The sequence below is a fragment of the Melitaea cinxia genome, chromosome 4 (assembly GCF_905220565.1).
Source record: "Melitaea cinxia chromosome 4, ilMelCinx1.1, whole genome shotgun sequence".
NCBI classification, from domain to species: Eukaryota; Metazoa; Arthropoda; class Insecta; order Lepidoptera; family Nymphalidae; genus Melitaea; species Melitaea cinxia.
In genome coordinates, this window is record NC_059397.1 from 1,619,751 (window position 1) to 1,645,632 (window position 25,882).

The 25,882-nt window shown below is 35.1% G+C and overlaps 1 protein-coding gene across 1 annotated transcript in view; it reads left to right on the forward strand.

Moving 5' to 3' along the window:
• The first annotated feature begins 570 nt into the window (after window positions 1-570).
• The window catches only part of LOC123670007 (teneurin-m), a 305,041-nt gene continuing 279,729 nt past the window's right edge, over window positions 571-25,882 (forward strand). Inside the window, exon 1 of the mRNA XM_045603502.1 lies at window positions 571-795. Coding sequence (XP_045459458.1) covers window positions 762-795 — 34 coding nt within the window. The 5' untranslated portion in view covers window positions 571-761. The remainder of the gene's footprint in view (window positions 796-25,882) is intronic.

A 25,882-nucleotide genomic window follows, 5' to 3' on the forward strand; every position in this document is an offset into this window, starting at 1 on the left:
TAATCATTTACTAATGTGGAGCTATTTTTACCGTGACGCCCTTGTCGCACTACCAGGAATTCTGTTGTAAGTTACAACCACTTGGTTTAATTATTGCTGAGCACCAAAAACGGCACGATTAAGATTTATCAAGTTTACGCCGACATATGGATGATATACAACTAGCTTTACAACGCTTACAAACTACAAGCTCTTTTTAAATCGTAAACTATCCGAAGCCCTTTGATATCACACATCAGATGTAGTATCTAAATGAAAAGCGAACCGCAAAACATTGCACAAGAAACAAACTTTATTCAAACAAAGTGAAGTGCAATAAAAAACGCAACAAACAACAACAAACGCGGCGAGTGTTATTCGCGTGTTATTATTAGCTGCAGTACGCATAAACAAGGTTACTGAGAAACATCGCCCCGGGCATATCGATGCGTCGACGGCCCGTGCTTTTAAAAAGCTAACCCGTCCCGTAAGAAAGGGACGGCGCAGAGCACGTGGGAAGTGGATTCCGAACGCACGCATCCCTACCCCCACCACCGGTCGCCGGCTAGAGCGCCGCGCGCACTCCAGTCGCGCGCCGACCGTCCTAACGGTAACACGTCCGAACAGACCCGTGCCGGTGCCCATGCACCCGCCCTGACGTTGTGGAGTGAACGAGTTTGAACATCGCTGTGATTTGTTTTCAGTGCTACGACGATAAGTGTTTGTGAACGTGACAAATAAAAAATATTGTGTATTGAGTGCACTATGCGGTTGCGTACGTTATGAATGGTCTGGACCGCTGCTTCTTCGATCAACGTAAGTTACGGTTTGTTAGCGAAACTGTGCAGTAATTACAAACACATCGCACTGCGGCTGCTGCAACCTATATCTAGACAGATCCAGACAGCGTCGTAGGTCTAATTTAAGGGATGTTGAACGCGTTTTTCATTCATAAATTCTAATGATTGGCTTTGGTTTTTGATTTAGGTTATGTTATTAACCATCTTGTAATTTGTGATTGTAGATGGTATTGTATTAATTATATAGACGCGATTTAGAAGTTTAATGACATTTTTATTAGAACAAATAAGACTTGGTTTTTTTTTATATAAAATATTTTATTAGTCTATATACATAAACTCGAAATCCAAGAATCTATATAAACAAATATTTCGAAATATAAAAAAAAGCAGGACGTTCGAAGACTAATTGGAAACAATTGAACGCGTTTACGATAATGATACAAACAAACACTGTTCGAAAGCATCGGCCGGAGCGGAAACATTTGTATCATCTTAAGATAAGCGCGTTACGGCTAATGAGCGAGCACAGTGACTACTTCATTTTATTTTCTCAAGATAACTTAAAACCAACGTAGGTATGTGAGTTGTTACTATCGAACAAATTGACGATGATTTCGTCCAATTAAGCCGATAAAGGGCTCCGAAGAATCGTCACGATTCGTAAGACGCTAAGAATATTGGAGAACGATATCGTGTCCACTGATTCGATGAAATAAATTGTGTTATTTGTAAGGATGAAGATTACTAACTAGGAAGTTATATTTAGACAAGCTACGACAGTAAATCAGAAAGTTTGACGATAAATGGGTAGAAATTTGTAACTGAGTATTTGAAAGTTACGGAGAATTGACGATAAGTGGCTTCTGTAACAAATTAGGTACGTTATTTGTTATTTTTAAGCTTATTTAAAATATAAGGCAGTTTATACGTTATGTTCGAATCAATTCTTGCTTTTGTGAAATTTTAACAGTTTTGACTTAACGCATGCCAGCAATTAATTTCCATTGGTTTGGATTAATACGGGTAGTTAAATATCGGGTTTTATTGGAATTAATTTAAATTTAAATAAAAATAACTTTATTGAAATAGAGTACTTTGCAATCGTCATTTTACAAATTAAAATTTTAAAGTTATTATTATTTTGAAAAATAAACCTACCACCGATTCGAATTTCGGGATTCTACAAAGAAGAATCGGCAAGAAACTCCGTAGTTACTTTATTGAAAATAATATATAAACTGTGGTGTAGTACAAAATGATTAATAACTTACATGAAACACAGCGTCACTATTAAAGTAATGAATACTTTATTGGAATTAGGTAAATAAAAGTTTTAAAAAAACTACTAATAAAATAGTTTCTTAGATTAGCTACAATTATTGTGTACTAAATTCAGTTTAATAGGAAAAAAGTAATATCAAAATACTTATGAAACTATTGACGTAATAATTAAAATGTTGTTTATTACGTTTACGAAATCTAAAACAGGAACATTTGAAGAACACGTTTAGAATCATAGAACATTAAATAGGTAATTAAAAATTAATGTATAAAATTATTAATCATCAAGTAATTATATAAATTATAATTATTGCGACATTACATACTTATGTCTAAAATGTTAAATTAAAAATAATTAAAATGTAAATAGAAATATTAGTAAACAATCGAGGTCTGTACTTCGTCATTCTCATTAAAAAACTGAATCACCAATGGACGACCTTCCTTGTTTTGGAATATTAATGGTTTTTTCCTCGTTAACATATCTATACTTGACATGTATAAATACCTGCATATTGATAAAAAGCAATACTAAAATTGAAGGAGTAGGAAAAATTTAAGAAATTAATATTATTAATATTTATAACGTAAAAAAAATCGTTAATTTAAAGACTCACTTGATAATACATCTTTATAAATAGTGTGGTTCGTAATTATTATAACGATTTAATAATAATATTATAATAATAATAATATTATAATAATAATAATTTATTTAATTCAGATTTATATCCGTAAAAGTGTAAGTAATAATTTTATAACTTAAATCTAATGTTAGTACGATACTCTGTAACACGAGTGATTTTTGATTTAATATAATTGTTCGTACAAATAAACTGATTTGAGTAATACGTTAAAAATAATTTGGAAAAGTATGTAAATATTTGTATTATGTTGGATCTTAACAAAATGAGAATTTTGTTGCAATAGTAGCTTCACATGAATTTTAGGTTTTGAATTTCTTAAAAAAAATGAGAAATAGAAGTTAGGTCATTAGATAAGAATAGCATTTTTTTTAGATTTGGTTTTAACAGGATTATAACAAAACACTGTCCTTAATTATATTATGTAACAGTTCAGTAACATCGATACCCTTCTCACGAATGATAACTTAAAAATTACTAAAAAAATCAAAAACAACTCCATACGATGATGTAAACAAACGTTCAAAACCCGTCCTACACAAACAAATAGTTAAAATCATATTTCATCCCAATAACTGGGAACAAAAAATGTGTTTGTCCATTGAGATCGATAGCCAATAAAGAGTCAACAAATCACAAAGTTGTACCAACACCTCCTGACAAACACGGTTAAGAAACGCAAATAGTAAAAAATGTGTATTGATATAGTCTAACCGCAAGACCACCCATGTGATGCCATGGCAGCACTATCGAGCACGCACGGTGCTATTATGAGTTGACTATCGAGCTTGGTTCCGCCCTTTCCTATTCACTTTTTACGTAATTTACATCTTCTATTCTTATACGAACGTTTTAGTATTCCTTACATGTTGATAAAGACTTCGGTGGTAAAATGGTTTTTGAATTTATACTGTCGTTCACGTCACTCGTGAGACGGCTCAATTCATAAAACACGTGAACTTGATAGTAAGTACTCTAAAATTCGAATCCAAGAGACGCAAGAGAGATTTATGTTTGTCTTTGAAGCGTATCTTTGATTGAAGTTGAAGAAAAAACCTTGCTATTATTATATATATATTTTTTAAAGTTCTGAAAAATTCTAGATCGGTTTATAGGGTTTAGAGGGCTACAACATACCTCACTAGCTTTTAATTACTAAAAACTAAAGCCGTAAATGTTTTCAAAAATTTGGATTTATTTCTATATTGGAAAATAACTACTGACATATATATAACACAAGCATTAATTTGTTTACCGTAGGAACAGACGTATGTGTGTGTGTGTGTGTGTGTGTTATAAGATATTTATTTATGCAAAGAAAAAATCAAAAGCATATAAACTGCAAAATAAAATGATTATTATAAAACACATGCATTAAACGTTACGATGAGGCGTTGAGGCGTTTACTATTATTAAAACAGATTATATTGTGAAGATATAATTTATACGGAACACCTTACCACAAGCTGCATAGTAGGATTTACTTTACCGGTTATTGTTTGAATCTTGACAGCGAAGTGCAGCGTCACGTCGCATTGCATTCTCGTTTAAATGAGATTCATCTTTATCGATTACATTATCTGCTACCGGTAATGGAAATTTGTTTTCATTTAAATTTACATCCATATTAAAATTCTGACTGGATCCAATGGAATCTGTTCTGGTTTATAAATAAATATTTTTAACATGAACAAGGCTCTTTATTCTTTAGGTAGACAGCTAAAGGCATGTGTTTAAGGTTAGGAATGGAAGTTTAGTATTAGAAATTAAATTTTTGAATATCACAGCTGAATAATACTGCTTTCAAGAAGTGTTATTTTACTGTTGGTGAGTAAGGTGACTAGTGCTCCTGGGGGAATTGGGGGTAGGGTCGGCAACGTATTTGAGATGCTTTTGGTGTTGCAGACGTCTATAAGCTACGGTAATCGCGGTGGTAAGGTGAGCCGTACGCATGTTTATCGACCTAATTATATAAACAAAACTTCATCTATTGTAATATATACATTTATATCTAAGCATTATTTATAATGTTATGTTTATAATCTGCAATAAGTTATAAGCTATTTAACGAAATCAGTCCAAGCTTTGAGATTCATTTTTAGCAAAAACGGTTAACGTTTCAGCGTGTGTTGTTTGGAAAACAAACAAGGATATCGAATTTAGAAACGGAATTCACACGAGTTATTTCAAATGGCCATTTGTAGGGTGATATGTTTTACTTACCGACTGCAGCCGACCTGGAATCTTAACAATATCCCTTAAAGTTTCCGGTTAATTTAACCTGGGGTCGACACATGCACCCGAACGGCACTCACGACAAACTTCCCACGTGTGCGTTGAACAAACAATTCCCAGAACACAATTTCGTCACACAAAAACAATTTCTTCTTACACACGCCATTATAAGGCTTCATCTGTAATTATTGCTCGTCTTCAAAACTGTAATTTACCATCTTGTGTTGAAGACACAATGGTTGACCAAATATAATTACATTCATTCTCGCCAACACAGACATTAAAAATATACCATTGATGTTAATAGGAGAATATATCAAAATCAATCCCTAGTAATATACATCTCATAAACCAAAAATAATGGACATTTCGTAGATAAAGGTATTAATACTAATTTTATAACATATAAAAAAAGTAATAGCAAGTTGCACGATTAAACTCAGTATGACATAAAAACACAATATCTCCCTTGTTTGATGGTCCGGAGCAATCGTAAAGCCGATACAAATTGGTTTTAAAGGACCCCGGTTGTTGTATTGCTTTTTGTGGAGTTTATTATGATGCTCGGAGGCAATTGATGCCTGTCGATCTTGCGAAACGTCTTAGTAGCGGTTATGTGTCAATTTTAATGTATTCTTTACACCGGTATGTTTCTCAATCAATTCGTAAATGATTACTCTTATACTCGGACATACGCACATTTCAATATTCTATGCTTTTGAATTATGACATTTTTGGATTAATCGTGATAGCTATTACGTTAATTATTTGTCATAATAATAAATTTTGTTCAGAACATTGCGAATAAATTCGCGTTAATCAAGTCCATGAAAGTTACACAATAAACGTCAACAAAGCCTGTAACAGATTAACAAAGGACTAATTTAATATTGTACGTGCTGCTAAAATTCGGTAATTACGAATTTCTGATAGTGATTGCGATAGTTTGGCAGCGAGTGGTGGCCATCTGTTGGTTTACTACGAAATTGGGTTAAGCATTAATCATTCTGCTAATGATACCGATTCATAATCGTCACACTAAGAAGAGACAGTTGATATCGGGGAAAAAATCTTGTTTATTCCTTTGATATCCAATTCGAAGCAATTAATTCCTCACCTCACATGTCTCAAGCACAAAAATTGGTCTGCAGTATCGCTTTATGATAAAACAAAAATATTATCTATATCTTATTACGGGAATGAATTCAAAATAAAACCATATTCTTCCAATATCCATATGATATCTATTTGACTTGTTAATCTAACAATACGCTACTTGTTTACGTTCCTGCAGTCCTATTTGAACCGAAATATGGTAAAACCGGGTTACACCTCTCATTGTAGGCCACATCTGCACCAATGAATAAATGAATGCTTTATAAGGTTTCGGCACTATTTTTCAATTTTCCACAACAACACACTCGGAATGGATAACACTCATTACCATATATTGAGAGGCTTACGTTGGTAAGGTATTGATTGATGAGTCTATTTCGGTATTTTTTTGTGTGGTAGGTGTGACAATATTCTTCAATTGTAATTAATATTTACCTTTTACAAGTTGGTTCGTGTGGCTTTCAATAAATTGCATAACTAATTAATTCAAAGTAGATTTTGGTAAAAATATATTAAAAAAAAATTAACTATAACATAATTATTATAAAGAAACAACTTTTTCGGATTTCATAGCGGTTTATTCAATATTTTAGATGCCCGACGTTTCGCATACTTATTAAGAATACAATATGTAATATAATTATGAAAGAAATTACAGTAAAATTTAATATCTTAATTAAAAAAAAAAACTATATAATGAAGTTTTTTCTACTAAGCTATGATGTTTTCATTTTAAACTTACGGTTCCTTTGTCGATTACCTTCGTATGCGAGAAACGGTCTATTACAATGAATTACAAACGATGCAAGATGCAATGAATGGGCGCTCGATTGGCCACGTTACGGCATTCGAGAACAACTTTTGATACACGTAGCGCCATCTATTGTGGAATAACGAAACTACAGTTCGTAAATATTTTAAAAAATTATTTGTTTATTATTTATTTGTATTTAATGACTCATATTGCAGTTGCTGTCATTTGTGTATATTTAGGATTATTTGTGGTCTGAATGTATTTTTAATGGGTACATCAAAATAATATAAAGTTCCAATAAAATAAAAAATTATAGATGAAATATTTTATAAGTTAGTTATAATAAAACGTTTATCGAAGTTTTAGATAACATTTTATTCGTTTTATCTTAAAACTGCGCCCACATCGTCAATTCGAGACCAACCGCGTTTTAAGATTGAGTGATAAATGGAGGGCCGTGGATATCAATTTTGTGGACAGAAACTCCTGATTGATGTCCTATTTGGTTCCGTACCTTTATCTTTATCTAAGACTCTGATAAAAGGGGTGATAAGCAAATAAAAGCTTTATTTTAATGGTTTATACCCTCCTACGCCTAAATATCTTGTCAAAATTAGTAACAGATGATGAAATTAGTCGAGAATATTCTACGATTAGTATCATAATTTGTTTTGTATTCTCGATTGAACTAATTGGATATCGTATGTAAACTGCCTACTGCTTGTTAAATTAGGGTGAAAACTTAATCCGTAAGTCAGCCCGCACTACAGTTAGTTAGCGGATATTATCATAACAAAAAAATGTAGTCAAACGTGCATTATTTAAATATTACCAGAAAAAGAACCCGAATCGTTAAAATGCTATAAAACGAACTCATTATCCATTACCATATCTTGATAATTCATTTTTTCTCTTAATTTTCTCACTCCGTCGCCATAATTATTCGAGAGACGTACGATCGTTTGAGAGTTCGTTTTGTTGAAGCTGAAAAAAATTTCACGCCATCACTTTCCCGGAGGACTTTTCGTCTGAGATTAATTCCGACGAAAAAAAATATATAAAATACATCCAAGATTGTTTACATACGCTTTTAGGAGCCGGGCTCTTACATATCGCAATCATCGTTTTAGATTACTCGATGTAAACAACGCAGAAAACGTACATAATATTCGGGCTTAGATATTAAATCATATTTCGAGAGCTTATTTATTATTATATTGGTATATGGTGATATATACCTATATTATTTCACCTATTTTTAATACACTTGGATAACCTGAACTAAATTGGAAATTCCTTCGTACATATACATTATGTACATCACGTATATTTTTTAACCAACTTCAAAAAAGGAGGAGGTTACTCAATTCGATATATATCGCATATACGAGTATGTATATATATATTTTTTAATGTTTGTTCGGGGATAACTTCGTCGTTTATGAACCGATTTTGATAATTCTTTTTTTGTTGGAAGGGAGATACCCTAAGTGTGGTGCCATGATAAGGAAACCAGGATTTGATGATGGGTTCCCAGAGAAATCGAGGGAAATCCACGAAAATCGTAGTGACGACTAGTGCTTTTGTTTATTTTTTTTCGTCTACTTACGTTGTATTACTTGTCGATGTAATTGAAGTCGGTTTTTTTTTCGTTTGCAAGCAAATACAATTGTTTCTTTCCTTGAAAGTTAAAGTGATTTTAGAAAAAGTAAATTTCTTATAACTACTTTTATTAACACATACCTAAATACAAAGTTACGAAACAAAATCCAAATACAGACGTGACGTCGGGCACAGCTGTGCGTTTTCGTGTCCTGCCATCCACATCCTAGATCCCCGAAATACAACACAAGTGCCCCTTGCAGGTTGACTTTCTCAAGCTAGCCTCGGGGTGGGGGAGGTCATGCATAAATGGACGGATGGTTCTCTTAATCTCCACTCGGTGACACTATAGATTAGCTGAAGCGACGCCTGCCCTGTCAATCAATGTAAGGAAATGGTTCAGGGATTTGCATTCGGCATTTGGAACAAAATGGCCGATTCTGTAATTAAAAACTACCAGTAATCTACGATAATATCTTATGTATTTTAATTCCATTTATTTACAAATCAATAAATTATAGAACAAGAAATTTTATCTACCTATACATTTCTGAATCGTATTTTTTAAAAATCAAAAATATACAATGTACATATTAGGAAATATAAATAAATAAATAAATATCATATAACATACACACACGGTCGTCTGTTCCTGTGGTAAGCAACTTAATGCTTGTGTTACAGATAACAGCCAACTTTTTTTTTGATAAACATTTTTTTTTTTTATGTCACTAGGTCAACAAACAAGCGTACGGCTCACCTGATGGTAAGCGATTACCGTAGCTTATAGACGCCTGCAACACCAGAAGCATCGCAAGCGCGTTGCCGACCCAATCCCCAATCCCCCCAGGAGCTCTGGTCACCTTACTCACCAACAGGAACACAATACTGCTTGAAAACAGTATTATTTTGCTGTGATCTTCTGTAAGGTCGAGGTACTACCCCAGTCGGGCTGCTCTATATTTTGAGCAGGAAATTCCTGCTGTGCCCTACCTCAGTTAGAACATACATAGAAATAATACTGTGATGTAGGTAGTATGTATTTATTTAATTAGTTTTTGAGGGTAAGACAAATCTTGTGTATGTCAGTCTCTGATTAAAGTTAATAACGATTGAACGTAGTTTCCTTAAATAAGCTTCCGTAGAATCCCCAAGAGTCCAGAGATTTCCCAGTGGCGACGATATAGCGGTTATCACGCGTGCACATTAAATAAACTCAGTGTTGAGTGTAGTATGTGTAGAAGTGCCGGGACTGTGCGGTATTAATTATTGCGTTGCGAACAGCGAGTATAAAAGATGGCGGTTGGAAAGATCGGTGCGTTTGACGTGGCTAAGGACAATTGGGACACATATGTGGATCGTTTAGATCAATATTTTATTGCCAATAATGTAAAAAGTGAGTTGAAAGTCGCAACTTTAATTACGGTCATTGGTAATAGTGCGTATGAGTTGATGGTTAACCTTTGTACCCCGGACAAACCGTCTTCAAAAACGTATACGGAGCTTGTGGCACTAATGAAAGGTCACTTAAACCCCAAGCCGAGTATGTTGGCTGAAAGGTTTAAATTTCGGCAACGGATCCAGAAACCAGGTGAAAATATCGCGACATACTTCTCGGAACTAAAAAGACTGAGCAAGGATTGTTCTTTTACGGCAGACAGCTTAAAAGAAAACATGAGAGACCAATTCGTGTGCGGCTTGGTAAACGATGACATACGGCAGAAATTGTTTACCGAAGACGACAGCATCACTATCGACAAAGCGTATAAGATGGCCTTGTCAATGGAGGCGGCAGAGACGAACGCAGCATTAGTGGAGGATGGTACGAGGGGCAGGAACGGCAGCAGCACACAGGAAACCGCGACCGTACCCGTGCATAAGTTTCGACAGAGCGGCGGCGGCGGCGGGTGGCGCGGAGCGGCCGGCGGCGGCAGCGGGCGGCGCGGAGCGACCGCCGGCGGCAGCGAGCGGCGCGGGGCGATCGGCGGCGGCAACCGGCCGGCGAGGCGAAACACGCGCATGACGCGTGAGTCAGCGCAAGCTAGCGGCGGCGGTCCAAGTACCACAAGCGGAGCGGGCCAGGACGAGTGCAGAGTTTGCGGGGGCAAACATAATTCAAATACGTGCAAATTTAAGCTATACGTATGTCGAATTTGCACTCAAGAGGGGCATTTAAAGAGGATGTGTCCAAAGTTGGTGAAAAATAATTCTTTGCATAATATGCAAGAATACAGACAGAGCAGCGACGGCGACGGCATTAGTGGCGCTTACTCAGCGGATAGCGACAGTGACGAGGTAATAGTACCTATTAATCGCTTATCAATTGGACAGTGTAAGCCTATTATGATTTCTTTATGTGTGCAAGGCTATGACTTAAAAATGGAATGTGACACGGGGAGTGCAATCTCTTGTATTAATTATCAGTTATATCAAAAAATGTTTTCAAACTTACAAATTAAACCCACTAAGTTAGTTTTAAGATATTATACGGGTGAACTAGTGTGCCCGGTGGGTGTAATTAGGCCAGTTGTAAAATATAATAATACGAAAAAGATATTGGATTTGTACATTATTAAAAATGGAAATACAGTTTTATTAGGTAGACAATGGATGGCGGAGTTGAACATATTAGTGTCAACCTTACAGTACGGTACAATTAATCATAATAATTGTGAAACCGGTTTTAACTTCGCGGAATTTCGTTCCAGATATTGTAAAGTGTTTGCGGACGGTCTGGGGCGGTTCACGGGAGGACAAGTGAGCATTCGTGTGCGTGAGGGAGCGCGGCCGGTGTTCATGCGCGCGCGGCCGCTGGCGTATGCGCTGCGGGAGCCGGTGGAGCGCGCGCTCGAGCAGCTGGTGCGCGACGACATCCTCACCCCCGTCGACCACTCGGACTGGGCAACACCGATCGTGCCTGTTGTGAAGAAAGACGGTATGATTCGAATCTGCGCCGATTTTAAGTTGACTTTAAATAAGGTTTTGGAGGTCGACCGTTATCCTTTACCTAAAGTAGAAGATCTTTTGGCTCGCTTGCATGGGGGCGAAAGATTTAGTAAAATAGATTTGTCACAAGCGTATGCTCAGCTGGAACTGGATGATACTAGGAAATACGCGGTAATTAACACTCATAAAGGGCTTTTTATGTATAAACGCTTAATATATGGGTTGTCATCGAGCCCAGGAATTTTTCAACGGCGATTAGAACAACTGTTCGCAGATTTGCCTCACGTGGGAGTATTTTTAGACGACATTATCATAACGGGGAGGGACACGTCTCAACACATAGATAATTTACATAAAGTTTTCGAACGCCTGCAGTCTAGTGGTCTAAAAGTAAAAAAAGAAAAGTGTACTTTCTTTGTGGAATCTCTTGATTATTTAGGGCATGTCATAAGTAAAGAAGGAATACATACGTCCAAAGATAAAGTAGAAGCTATCGTTAGAACTCCGATTCCAAGAAACGTATCAGAGTTAAGGGCTTTCATTGGGATGGTCATGTATTACGGAAAGTTTATAAAAAATGTAAGTTCAATCCTTACGCCCCTGTATAATTTGTTGCGTGTCGGTGCGAGATACGATTGGAGTGAAGCGTGCGATGCGGCGTTTTCGCGTGTGAAGCGGGCGCTGAGCTCGAGTGAGGTGCTGGTGCACTACTCGCTGGAGCTGCCACTGGTGCTGACGGCGGACGCCAGCGCCGCGGGGATCGGCGCCGTCATCTCACACATCACGCCCGGGGGCGAGCGGCCCATTGCGTACGCTTCGCGGACACTTAACTCGGCTGAACGTTCGTATGCACAAATAGACAGGGAAGCATTAGCCATTATATACGGTGTCAAGAAATTTCACCAGTATTTGTACGGTAGGAAATTTATTTTGAGGACAGACCATAAACCCTTAACATACATTTTTGGTAGTAAAGTAGGTATACCAGTTATGGCGGCGTCTAGGTTACAAAGATGGGCTATTATCCTTTCAGGTTATTCTTACGATATAGAGTATGTTGCGTCTGGCAAAAACTGCGCCGACGCACTGTCACGACTGCCTCAACAGACAAATAAAAATAACATCGTAAACGAATATACTTATTTAAATTTCGCGGAAAGTTTTTTGCCAGTGACGAATGATGACGTGCGCGTAGCAACGGCTCGGGATCAGGTACTGAGTAGAACGATGGTTTACATACAGTCGGGGTGGCCGTCACAGTGTGTAGACGATGTATTGAAGCCGTATTTTAACAGACGACATGAGCTATATGTTGAACGGGGTTGTATTATGTGGGGCTACCGAATTGTAATACCAACGTCATTACGAAACACAATTTTAAAAGAATTACATGTTAGTCATATGGGTATAGTGAAGACGAAGTCTATGGCTCGTAGCTATGTGTGGTGGCCCAATATAGACGCAGACATAGAATCGACGTGCCGCGCGTGCGAGACTTGCGCGATGGAAGCGACCGCACCACCGCACGCCGCACCTCGCAGTTGGCCGTATTTAGCCCAGCCGTGGAGTAGATTACATATAGATTTTTTAGGCCCGTATCAGGGAAAAAATTTCTTTATAGTTATAGATTCCAGCTCAAAGTGGATTGAGATATTTGAAATGAATAAAACTAACGCTACAGCTGTAATAAAAGTAATGCGGTCACTATTTGCGCGTTTTGGTTTACCATTGGAGGTAGTATCAGACCAAGGCCCGCCGTTTACGAGTACAGAGTTAAAGGAGTTTTTAGCTTTAAATGGTATTAAACAGTCGTTCTCTCCAGTGTATCATCCGGCTTCAAACGGGGCAGCAGAGAATGCCGTCAAACTATGCAAGCGAGCAATAAAGAAAGCCATCCGTGATGCCGTAGATATTGACACAGCGTTACAAACATACCTACTAGCTTATAGAAATAGTATTCAAAGCACAACAGGAGAAAGCCCTGCCATGCTGTTGCAGCGCAGGCCGTTGCGGTCGCGTTTAGACCTATTGCGTGGAGATCACGCGCGCCAAAAACAGGTGGAGGAGGCACAGCGTCGGCAAATGACGAGCTCCGGCGCTGAGCCCCGACAACACGCGGCGGGCGATGCGGTGTGGGCTAGGAACTACGGAAGTCAGGACAAATGGTTAAAGGGAACCGTTATAAGTCAAGAAGGTTCGCGTAGGTATGTAGTAAATAGTGATGACGGTCGACTTCTAACGAGACATAACGATCAGATTAGGCGCAGAAGTCGACGTTCTAGTATAATATACCCAAATGCAACGCCCGAGGAGGCCAGTGAGGATGTCGTCGAGCAACAGCCGCCACCGACAGTAGCGACGCCTAGGAATAGTGAGGGGACGGGTAGTAGTGAAGTAGGAGGTCAGGAACCACCGCTGGTGACTGATGCAACTCCAACAAAGGATTCGCCAACCCGTAACGTGAGCGCGTCACACTCGCCGTTGATTAATAATAAATCACCGACCGCACCTACCGCGAGTCCCATGAAGCGTCCCACCCGTATTGGTAAAAAGCCAGTTAGATATGGGTTTGAGTTTGATTAGGTTAATTATCTAAGAACACGAAATCATTAATTAGACATACTTAATCATGTTTAATATAGCGTCATAGTATTTAAGTAGATAGTGTGGTTGTAATAGATATAAGTTAGATATAAGTTAGATATAAGTTAGATAAAAGTTAGATATAAGTTAGATATAAGTTTGATACAGATAGTTTTTTTTTAAAAGTAAGTATTTGTATATTGGAAAATGTCTTAGTTTAAGTGTGCAGTAATTTAAGTGTGGAGGTGTGATGTAGGTAGTATGTATTTATTTAATTAGTTTTTGAGGGTAAGACAAATCTTGTGTATGTCAGTCTCTGATTAAAGTTAATAACGATTGAACGTAGTTTCCTTAAATAAGCTTCCGTAGAATCCCCAAGAGTCCAGAGATTTCCCAAATACATATATAAATATGTAGATACAAATATTATATTACACCCAGACTCGTATTAGGAAATTTCTCAAGTTTTGTTGTGTAGGTTTATTTTTAAACTTCTGGAATATGAAATCTTAGGTATTCAAATACACTAAGAACAGAAAAAAAGTTTTAAAACCTTAATTCATTTACAAAAGATTTTTATTTTCAACGTCGAAGAATAAATAATAAGCTCGTTCAGTACCACTCCTTGTTAGTCAAAGGATTATGTAAAGAGCCGTCTTAACGCATCACTTCCAAAAACGGAGTCGAATCTGTTGACAGTTACAAATGTAACCACTTCTCCTTCTTCATTATTATTCGTATTTAGTACCGGAATGAATGGCAAATGGATTGAGGTTTTCGAAACTTTGAAGGGAAAAAAATTGCTTTAAACTGCTAAAGTATGTCAACCGAATATTATTTTCTTGAGTACTTGTTCCTCATTCACTTTACCCACTTTTCGGTCCCATTCTAAATTTCTTCAAAATCAACAATTAAGTACTTAAACCTTTTTAGCGATATCAAAATTAAATGTTATTTTGATGTGATGTTAAATATTAACTTCAAATTTCTCTTAACGTGTTCATCTACTTTATTAACTCTTAGTAGTTTGTAGACTCCTGTGTACATTGCGTCCTGAACAAAATAGGGCACCTAGTATTACTAGTTTCAGCACGAACTAACATGCCGTTACGTTGAATGAGAGTACTTGCTTACTTTTATAAAATACGGTATTTAGTTCCACCGTTGAAACTAACATTCCTTTGATAAAATTCTACTGAATGTGATCTATTGTTGGTTCTGGCGTTGATAAAGAATAATGGTTCCAAAGTTGAAAGAGAGTCACGACCGAAATCTAAACTCATAGTTTGGTTTAGACTTTTTCGCTTTTGTTCTCTCCACAATGACACTTAATGTCGTACACATGTTTTGAGTTTGGTTTTTTTTTTGTGTCGACTGACGTTCAGTGGAATGATGTAACTCGTCAAAACTTCTCTTCGCTCATTAAGTTTTATTTATTGCTTTGTTGAATAAGTTCGATTAATTGTTTCGTTATTTTTAAACTAATTAGATTTAATTATACGCTTTACTATTATAAACTTGCGAATACTTTACAAGTTAAAATAATGACATAAATAAACTTTATTTTAGACACGTATGTATTTGTATAATTGACAGAAATAAAATGCACATAATTGACAAAAAAAAAATACTGCTACGATTTCAAAATATAATGTTGATATATATGTTACTAGGTAACAAACTTCATACCATAATATATATATATTAATTTTGCAAAAAAAAACCGATCATCAATCATTGATAATGTTATATATCTATTGAAAATTTCGTTAAAATCGATCCATTAGTTTCGAAGATTAGCCCATGCAGAAGTCACCATACGAGATATTTGTATATATAATTATATAGATGGAAAAAAAATATTTCATCCAAAACACAAATAAACAATCACAAACATAAATATATGAACAATTAAACTAATCATCTCACAAATCCGAGATGATTAGTTTAATTGTGCATATATTTAAAATTTCGTTAAAATCGATCCATTAGTTTCGAAGATTAGCCCATGCAGAAGTCACCATACGAGATATTTGTATATATAAATTATATAGATGGAAAAAAAAATATTTCATCCAAAACACAAATATATAATCACAAACATAAATATATGCACAATTAAACTAATCATCTCACAAATCCCTATCGTTCTAAGTAAATTATAAACCTCCAATTCAGAAGTTGGGAAAGGCGCAATTTGTCACCGAATTACGCACATGTTTTACAAACTTCCACATTTTGAAAGACAAGGCAGCACTTGATAAGCCATTAGGGATTTGTAAACATAATTTGTTCGTTCTCTACTAACGATAATATTAAAACGCGACGTTAACCCAAATTAGTCGGAAATTGAAATGATTAAAAACGTTTACGCCTAAGTCCAAAATAAAAACTACTGGAAATCTTTTCCTTTTCCAATGTTATTGAAAAAATCTCTGTTATTTGAATTGTTATAGATGTTTCCTTGAGTAAATAGCTAAACAGATTAAGTAGTTCAAAAATATTGTGTGACGACAAAATTATAAAATTATTGCGCAGATAAAAACCAGCATTAATTCAGATGTTTGCTGTACTGTATAGCATTAAAATAAATATAAAATAAACTCTTTTTATTTTTAAATATGAATCTTCGATTGAATTTTATACGTAATATATTACTCTATTAAAAAGTGAACCCAATTTAACTGTCGGATTAAATAATGTTTTTGCGGGCGAAAAACAAGTGGCCGCCAGCGTTTTGTCAAAACGGTTGACATATCGCCGTACGTCCAACGATTCCGTAAACCGTGTTAGTGTCCCAAATTTTACCGAAATAAAAAAAAAATATCAACCACGAAAAATTTACTGGTCGAAAATTTTCAACCCGAATACTGTCGTTGAGATAACGTGGTCGCCCAAGTTGAAATCGCCTCCAGCGATGCGGTACAACGTACTTTTATTAAAGCAGACTGGTAATTCCGCGTGATATATTTTAGTGGCAGCTACTTACAATATTTTAAGTCGATAAATTTGTCACTTGTGTATTATCTGACTATCTATTACGTCATAGTAATCAGGAAAATTACGAATGAGCAATTCCGTAACTTAATATTGCTTTGAAGTTCTAATGACTGTCTGAGCAACTATACTTTATATATATAACGTTTATAGGCCTAGACAAAGTTTCATTACACACTTCGCCTACTTTGAACATTACTCAACCGATTTCGAAATGAAAAAAAAATCAATTACTCTGTGTTTTTTGTGCACGCGGTTCAGTAATGAATTGCAATAAAACATTTAAATTTCTAATTGACTTGATTTCTAACTGATCTCATTTTTTTATGTAATATTCTACAAAAATATAGAAATAGGGACGGGATCCATTTTATTTATTTAAAGGTAAATTTGAATGTTAACGTGTAAAGAGCATAATAATGGAGTTTTCACAAACATTTAAAAAAATGAAATACAGTTAAACGTAAACATCATTGAGATTAACCCAACAATATGGTTACCTACATCGTTGTGTTTTTGTTCTCTCATTATTTCTAGAGAGGATTAAACGGTTTCCTCCGCCCGAGATGCATCTGTCGCCTGTCATGTAACGTATTGGAATCGTTAGGATTTTCAACATTGAAAGCATTTTAGTGTGATTATTATTAGAAAAGTATTAAGTATAAGTATATATCGTTGTACGTTTTAAATTCAATAATAAATCCAAAATATTTTTGCCACAATTGTTTATTTAGCTTAGTTTTCTTCACCTCTTTTTTATTCAGTTGAGAATAAGCACATCTCCACAATCATCAGATTCCAGCAGGTTGATAATTATATAGACTTCAGTAACAAACGCAAAAATCCAGCCTTCGATAATCATCTGAATGGCAATTGGATAACATTTGCAAGAGCAAGAATCGAAGTCAATATGATTATTGCAACAGTTAAATGCTTTGATGCACTCTCGTCATCACACACACACATATGCACATCAGCCTATCGCAGTCCACTACTGGACATAGGCCTCCACAAGTTCAAGCCAAAAATGGCGTGAACTCATGTGTTTTGCCCATAGTCGCCACGCTGGGCTGGCGGGTTGATGACTGCGGGGCTGGCTTTGTCGCACCGAAGACGCTGCTGCCCGTCTTCGGCCTGTGTATTTCAAAGCCAGTATCATTTAATCTCTCTCTCTCTCTCTCTCGTTATCTCGTTACTCAATTAATGTTAATTTTCAGTAATAATACGAAATATTTTCTTCGCCTTGATTGTTTTAATTGAATTTAATGACATCAATCAATATAACATCATCAGAGACTGTTTTATAATTAACTAGAGCAAGAAATCAGATTGAATCAATTGAGTCAATTGCATGATGTTACTTCTATCGTTAAATCATTGCTGCAGTGTAATTTGGACGGTGTTATGAGTTTTCTATTTGAGATAAAACTAAACAATGTTATTAAAAACAAGATTATTATTATAGTCTATCAAATACTTTATTAAGGTGACAAACATTTGTATTGGTCATACAGATGTTTGCTATGGTCTGGGCGTTTGTGCAGTCCTTCAGGGTCTCCCCACCGTGCCTCGGAGGGCAAGTTAAACCATTGGTCCCAGTTGTTATATAAGTAAGTAGTAAGGAATATATCCGCCAAACCGCATTGGAGCAGCGTGGTGGATTAAGCTCTAATACTTCTCCTATATGGCAAAAGATGCCTATTCCTAGTCATGAAATATTACAGGCTGAAACGTATCGTAAGGATGGTTGTAGTTAAAAATACCTTACTTACAATCTGTAGCAGCCGAAAATTCGTCAACATTACAGAAGATCGTAACCAAATACCAATGTTCCCAAGTAGTGTTGCGTCCCTACTTCCTGTGGTGAGTAAAGTGAAAGCTAAACATTTTTGAATATTCGGTCAATTTTTGATATGATATTCAAAAATGTTTAGAATTCCTAATTGTGGGTAACACAAAAATAAAATCGTACATATTAAAGTGAAAGCTTTTAGGGAAGGTTGGTCGTAAGATCGACGAGTTTGTAATACTCCTGGTTTTGTAGGGGTGATCAGATAAATAAAATAGAACACTAAAATTGAGCCTAGGTGTTTGTCACTGAACTCCTCCTAAGTGGCTGGACCGATTTGTTTAAAATTTTGTACGTATATTTCTGTGGGTTCATAGATGGTTTGATAATACAATTGAACCCGGAAGGTGGCGCTACTATGCTGTATGTTGTATGTCAGTAATCAAATTCGGCAGCTGTATTCCGGACAGGACAACGTCTGCCGGCTCAGCTAGTATAATAATAAAATGTATCCTAAAATGCTATCATATCATTTGTTATCAATAATGGAAAATTGTAACTTCTCTTATCAATAAATAGGAAGGAAATTATTTCACTTTTTTCAGCTTATTTGTCAATAATTTATTTATTCATTTATTTATATAATAAATTAGTATGGATTTACCACTTACACTTATTAATATTTCAAACAAGTTACATTAAGTGATCATAATAATAAACATAAAAAAACAAAAAAAAAATAATAAAATTAACATACAAACTCACTCTCCCATATATTAACACACACATCACGCATTCATTTTATAACACCTCAGGTCATCTACTCACAAGATGCATAAGAAAAGCCAGAAACACTATAAGCTGCAACGTTGCTCAGAAACCAAGTGCTCAGGACACTCACCTAGCATCAAATGATAAAGGGATGTTACTGTAGCTAGGTGTATTTAGGTCACAGACATTGCGGTCATGTTACTCATGATAATTATTAGTTTATATTAAGATAGGTACTTGTTTGAAATTTAATAGTTACCCATGGCTTTAAGTAATTAGTCACTTTTAAATGGATTTTCTCGATTTAGCTTCTAGGTTTTATTTGTACTTATATTTTAAATGGTTTGGTGGCTTATAGAATACTCTCTTAAAATAATTTTAAAAATTTACTAGAGTTAATGAAGGGTTGTTGGCGATACTGTGGTTGAAATCTGCCAATGACGATTAAGTAAAATTAAGTATATAAAAGGTCCGTCAATTTTAATCAGATTCTGAATGCAGTAAATAAATCGACGGGTGCAAAGTAAAAGTAAGAGTAAGAGTTATATACAAAACAGCAACTTTTCAGGAGAGCGCAAAATAGGAAAAAGTGCTCCCATTTTGTCAATTTCAAACCAAATTTGTTGAATTTTTCATCACTGCTATATTTTTTATAAAGACAAACAATTGTATATTTCATTTCTTCTAATTATGCTTAATTAACGAGATATTGCAGTTGTCTGCCTCTACATTGTGCTTAAAAATATGACGACTGAATTAACTACCACTTGGTCGTTTCTACATAGGAATTAATAAATCTGGATTTAATAAAAATGTTTCATGTATTTCAGAAAGTGTAAAAAGTATGACTTTTCCAATTCCAATTCCAAAAACGTTGCTGTTGAAAACTGTTGCCGGCCGGCAAAGCACATGACATCTGACTGATGACACAATAGGAATGAACGTGTGCCCCCGCGCGGACTGCGTAAAAACGGCCAGGCGGTAGTTGAACGCATGTACGTCGTGTAATTTTACAAAACAGAAGTAGTTGTCTTCTTTTACTTGACAAAAGTACATGAAATGAGGCGATATTTGTATTTTTTATTTTGCCATGTTGTAAAATATAAAGTTTTTAGTTAGTTACTGCAATAAAAAAAATCTCAAAATTGTAGTTAACTTTTTTTACTTTGCACCCGTCGAAATAAGATGAGAAATAACTTTAACAGAAAACCACTGATAGAACTCGTAGACCTACATAATAACTGAAGTAAGTAAGTAAGAAGTAGTTCCAGCCGCGATGTAGTGCGAAATGTTTGTTCAATTAATATAATTCCCGTATGTTGATGAAAATTAAATCAAGACAAACAACGAAATAAACAGAAAACAAACGCACTGTTTAAAACGGAACCGCGAATAATTACTGTAGACATGCCGTTAGGTGAATATTTTTGTATAATATTAACACTAAGCAAAGTTGGTATCTTTAAACATTTTCTGAACGCCCTCTGTATTTATCAATTGTTCAGACTACTGTTATTATTTTGTGTGATTTTTAATTAATATATTTATTTTTAACAATTGTTATGACTTTCAAATTTTTTATTTTATGTATTAAATTTATTCCTACATCACTTAGCTTATCGCAGTCCACTGCAGGACATTATGGAGATAAGTTAGCGCCAAAAATGGTGTGAACTCATGTGTGTTGCCCATAGTCACCACGCTGGGCAGGCGGGTCAGTGACCGCAGGGCTGGCTTTGTCGCACCGAAGACGCTGCTGCACGTTTTCGCCCTGTGTATTTTAAAGCCAGCAGTTGGATGGTTATCCCGCCATCGGTCGGCTTTTTAAGTCCCATGTTAGTAGTGGAACTGTGTTATCCCTTAGTCACCTCTTACGACACCCACTGGAAGAGAGGGGGTGGCTGCATTCTTTTCGGCCGTAACCACACAGCATTCCGTAGTCCTACAGCGAGTTCTATTCCTTTTTTATAAGATTATACATAAACATAAAAAAAAATTACTAAAAAAATGTATTTATCTAAGATATCGTATTCTTTTTGTGTTATCGTATATTATGTGTATTAAACGTAATTAAGAATGGGGTAACTTTAGAAATTCCACAAAGTTTTGTTGAAGGCTTGTTAATATACTTTATTTAATTTTTTCCATCGAACATTCGATTAATAAACTTGAAAGCTAGACTACTATTTGGGCTCATTCAAAATACCACTTTTGTAAGCCGAGTATAATATTTTATCGACAAAGTGAATTGACTGAAAAAATCGGTGAGTGCATGAAAAAACTCAGTATTAAATAACATGCCGCTCGTCAGACCGATATTTTCGACTCGTAGCAGTAACGAGTAACAAACCTTTGGCTGTGACTTCGCTCGCGAAGACACATCACGTATAGTCAGGAGGACGTACTCATATAATTTATACATATTCAAATCCTAGCTTTTTTTTACCTCAACTTCTTTTTTATTCATCTGCTAATTTTAAGGTACAGTTTTTTTTTTTTATAAGGAAAATTAATATATGTATATCTTATTTTTGTTTTATTTCCATTTATGTCGTGATTAAGCATGAAACAGAGTATCTTTCGGGATCGCAACGTGGTCGGAGAGTAGAGTGGGCATCGTATACAGCCCCGGGTGTACATTATAGCGTATGGTGTAAAACATAAGTTTACATATCTCTAGAGTGTTAATACAATAAAATTATATTTACCGAGCAAAAGTTTTACACATTAGGTGAAAATCTTGCATAGACTTAAATGTCAATTATTAGAATAACATTATTGTATTAATGATCTGCCAATGATTTGTCATTGTCACATAATTACAATGGCAGACTTGGGTTTTATCTGAAACATTCAACTCTCAACTAAGTCCTTCATTTACTTGCTTCTCTTCCAGTCAACGTTTTTCATGTTCCCTTTAAATCAGAAACTTACTGATGACCTTTGATACACGTGAGTAATGTTTTAACTCACTTAATCTCCGCTTTATAAGGAATTAGTTATATTAAAAATCCGCTCATCGCTTATGACTTTGTCGAGTATGTAAAAGCTTACCGCACTAAAGTACACAACTTGCCCCCCTGCGTATCGTAAATTTACGATGCATGCGCTACGGGAATTTCGTTACGGTACGCCTTAACTGACTTCGGATTTCATACAACGATTTTTACACCAATCCTCGCTACTATTTATGCAATGTTCTCTAGTGTCACTAAATACATATCTTGCATTGAATTTAGTGTATATGTGGCAACTATAAATGTCATTTTATTAAATCTACATAAAAAAAATTCGATTTTCATGTATATAATTTTATTTTACTAGTTTGATTACTAACAACCTGATAATCAATAAAAAAATTAGCACTCAGGTATGTATGACTTTTATAAATAACCATTTATATTTTACTAATGGTTGATTTACCAATATTTCAAGTTGCCAGTATTTTTTTTTTTATACAGCTAGGTCGACAAACAAGTGTACGGCTCACTTGGTCGTAAGCAATTACCGTAGCTTATAGACGTCTGCAACACCAGATGCATCGCAAGCGCGTTGCCGACCCTACACCTATCACCACTCAGAAGTATGGTCACGTTACTCACCACAAGAACACAACACTGCCTTGAGTATTATTTAGCTGTATTCTTTTTTAAGGTCGAGGTGCTTCCCTAGTCGGACTACTTCAGATTTTGAGCAGGATGTTTCCTTCCGTCCCCTACCTCAGTTGTATAATATATTATTATTACACAAATAATGTTTCTTTAATAATATTAAATAAGTCATATTTTTATATAAATCGATCACCTGTCATATGTTTAGATAACGTAAATGGTAGCAATTTTCCTGACAAATCATTTTTATGTTCAACCCTTTATTATCTTTCGTTCAACGGTTGATCAATACAAATGAACACTGGACTACAAAAGTTGGACTGTCAAAAAATACTTTAATATTTTAAGAATAAATGTTTATTAAGTGTTAATTTACTAAAAATATTTTATCCATCGTAAATATTGTTTTTTTTTTCTTTTCTTACTTAAATGGTATTGACGCGATGTACAAATATTTACCTTCCTCGACTTTAATCTATTTTATCCTCACTTTGTCCTCAATTCTATCAAAAATATTTTAGCTTTTACTCTCGGCTCCTGGGAGGACTTGGTGGTAAGGTCGGCAACGTATTTGTGATGGTTGTAATATACGTCTGTAGGTTACGATAATCGCTTACCATCAGGTGAGTCGTATGCTTGTTTGCCGACCTAGGTGTATAAAAAAAACCAGTGGTATTAACGCCAAAAATTTATTTATATGATATTTCATATTGTTATATATATGTTATATAGTTATATTATATATATTTAGGTATATTATGTATAGTTTCATATAGTTAGTAACTGAGTTAATTTTTATAATAATTTCACAATTAGAAAAGTACATTTAGAATTGACACAGATTTTCAAATTTAAAATTCATTTATTTCATTGACTAATTTAGCATTTTATTACACATACAGAATAATCCAAACTATTATCATTAAGACTCATGTAAAATGGGTTCGCTGATCCCCAGACGAGACTTCATTCCAGCATATCCAAAAAGGAACAAGTACACACAGAAATAAGTCATCATGCTAAGAATCGCAGTTATTAAAGAAATATCAAGACTCATCCCAAGGCTTATATGAATCTACAACACCTGTTTAGTCTAAGAGTATCCGACACTTAAAAGACCTACGTTTATAGTGTTTATAATTTGAGTATCCGAACCTAACCTAATGTGAGGTATTATACAAAGCGTTGTAAAGTTATTCAGAGATGCATTTCTTTACCCACTTCACCTGATAATAAAACCACGTCTCGTACAACTTCTTGTTAACTATACAGACGCAATTGAATTATTCCGTAGTTTACAACCATAAATTGGTCATATAAGATAACGGGGCCACCCAACCGCAGTGCCACTTTATACTTGATCGAATCGAGTACTCTTCAAATAGCACTTGCGGTTTGTCCGTTTGTTGGTCCCCGGTACATGCTAACTTAGATATTTCAAGGTGGTACTAAAAAGAACCTAACATTTTGTCTTTTAGTAACATGATGAAACTGTGTCATTTAATATTAAAAGGTTAAATTAGATATTACTACTTATATCGTTAGGAGAAGTGGTGAAGATTCAATCAAATAGAATATATTGTGTGGATTAATGATTGCTTGTGATTTAGTACACAGTTGTTACAATACTTTATAAGATAAAAAAGTCTAATTACATTCAAGTTGTGGAAGTTTTGCTTCAATTCATTTTAATTTAATTTCGTTGTATTTACTATTTTGAACTGTAGGCTAAAACTGGTAATGATAATAGCTATGGACAGTATCAATTATTGACTACCAGATGGCTGATTAGTTCATCTGCCCTCTTACAAAATAAATAAACTGGGTTAAAACTTTTGTCAATATAAAAAACAACAGTGAACTATAAAGTTTTATACGAAATTAAGTTAGAAATATATATTTCCATCAACAATTCTTGTTATATCTATATAATTCACAGCCAAAAAATGTATTCCACCTTTATACTCATATTTCATTGTACTGGAAAAACTATCGACCTCTTTCATCACAACGCTCGGGAAACGCTCTGCAACATTTTCAAAGTAATGACATTAAAAAACAACCAGCCCGTATTTCAGCTTTGACCTAAGACGCAAAATAATTTTAGCAAATTCAACAAAGGCCACCGTGAGGATTTTCACAATGGAACGCCGACGCCAAATTTTTCTAATGACGCCGGTTCAAATAGAGTGAAAGAGAATTTTTCGTACCGTCTGCTTGCCGGAATAATGACGTCCTTATTCTATGAAAGGCCTAGTTTTGCCGTCGGCCATATTTTAATTTCGTGTCGTTTCACGCTACGGGTAGATCGTATTTTTTCCCCGACGCGCTTACTGTGCGCCCGTGACCTATTTCCTGCAGGCCCTCCAAATATCCACGGTTTGCCGTATATCCCTTCATAACTAATTGCTATCGATTTCTTTTCAAATGATGTCATAGGTCCTAGAGATTTCGTTATATTGATTTTATAAATATCACATTTTCTTTTGTTATACCTATTAAAAAGAAAAACGACACATGTATTGTTAGAATATCGCCGTAAGATTTATTATCATTTTAATTAAAACTAAATGATCTTTCCAAAACTTGGTTACGCAGTCCAGCAGTACAACATATAAATTTGACACATATAGAAACTTAGCCAAAGTCTTTTGAAAAAGAATATACATTTAGAGGAATAAAAAAATGTGAAACGTGCATTATATAGTGTCAAGAAAATTACTAAACTAAACTCCTACATTAATAAAAGAACATAATTTAATGCTGATATA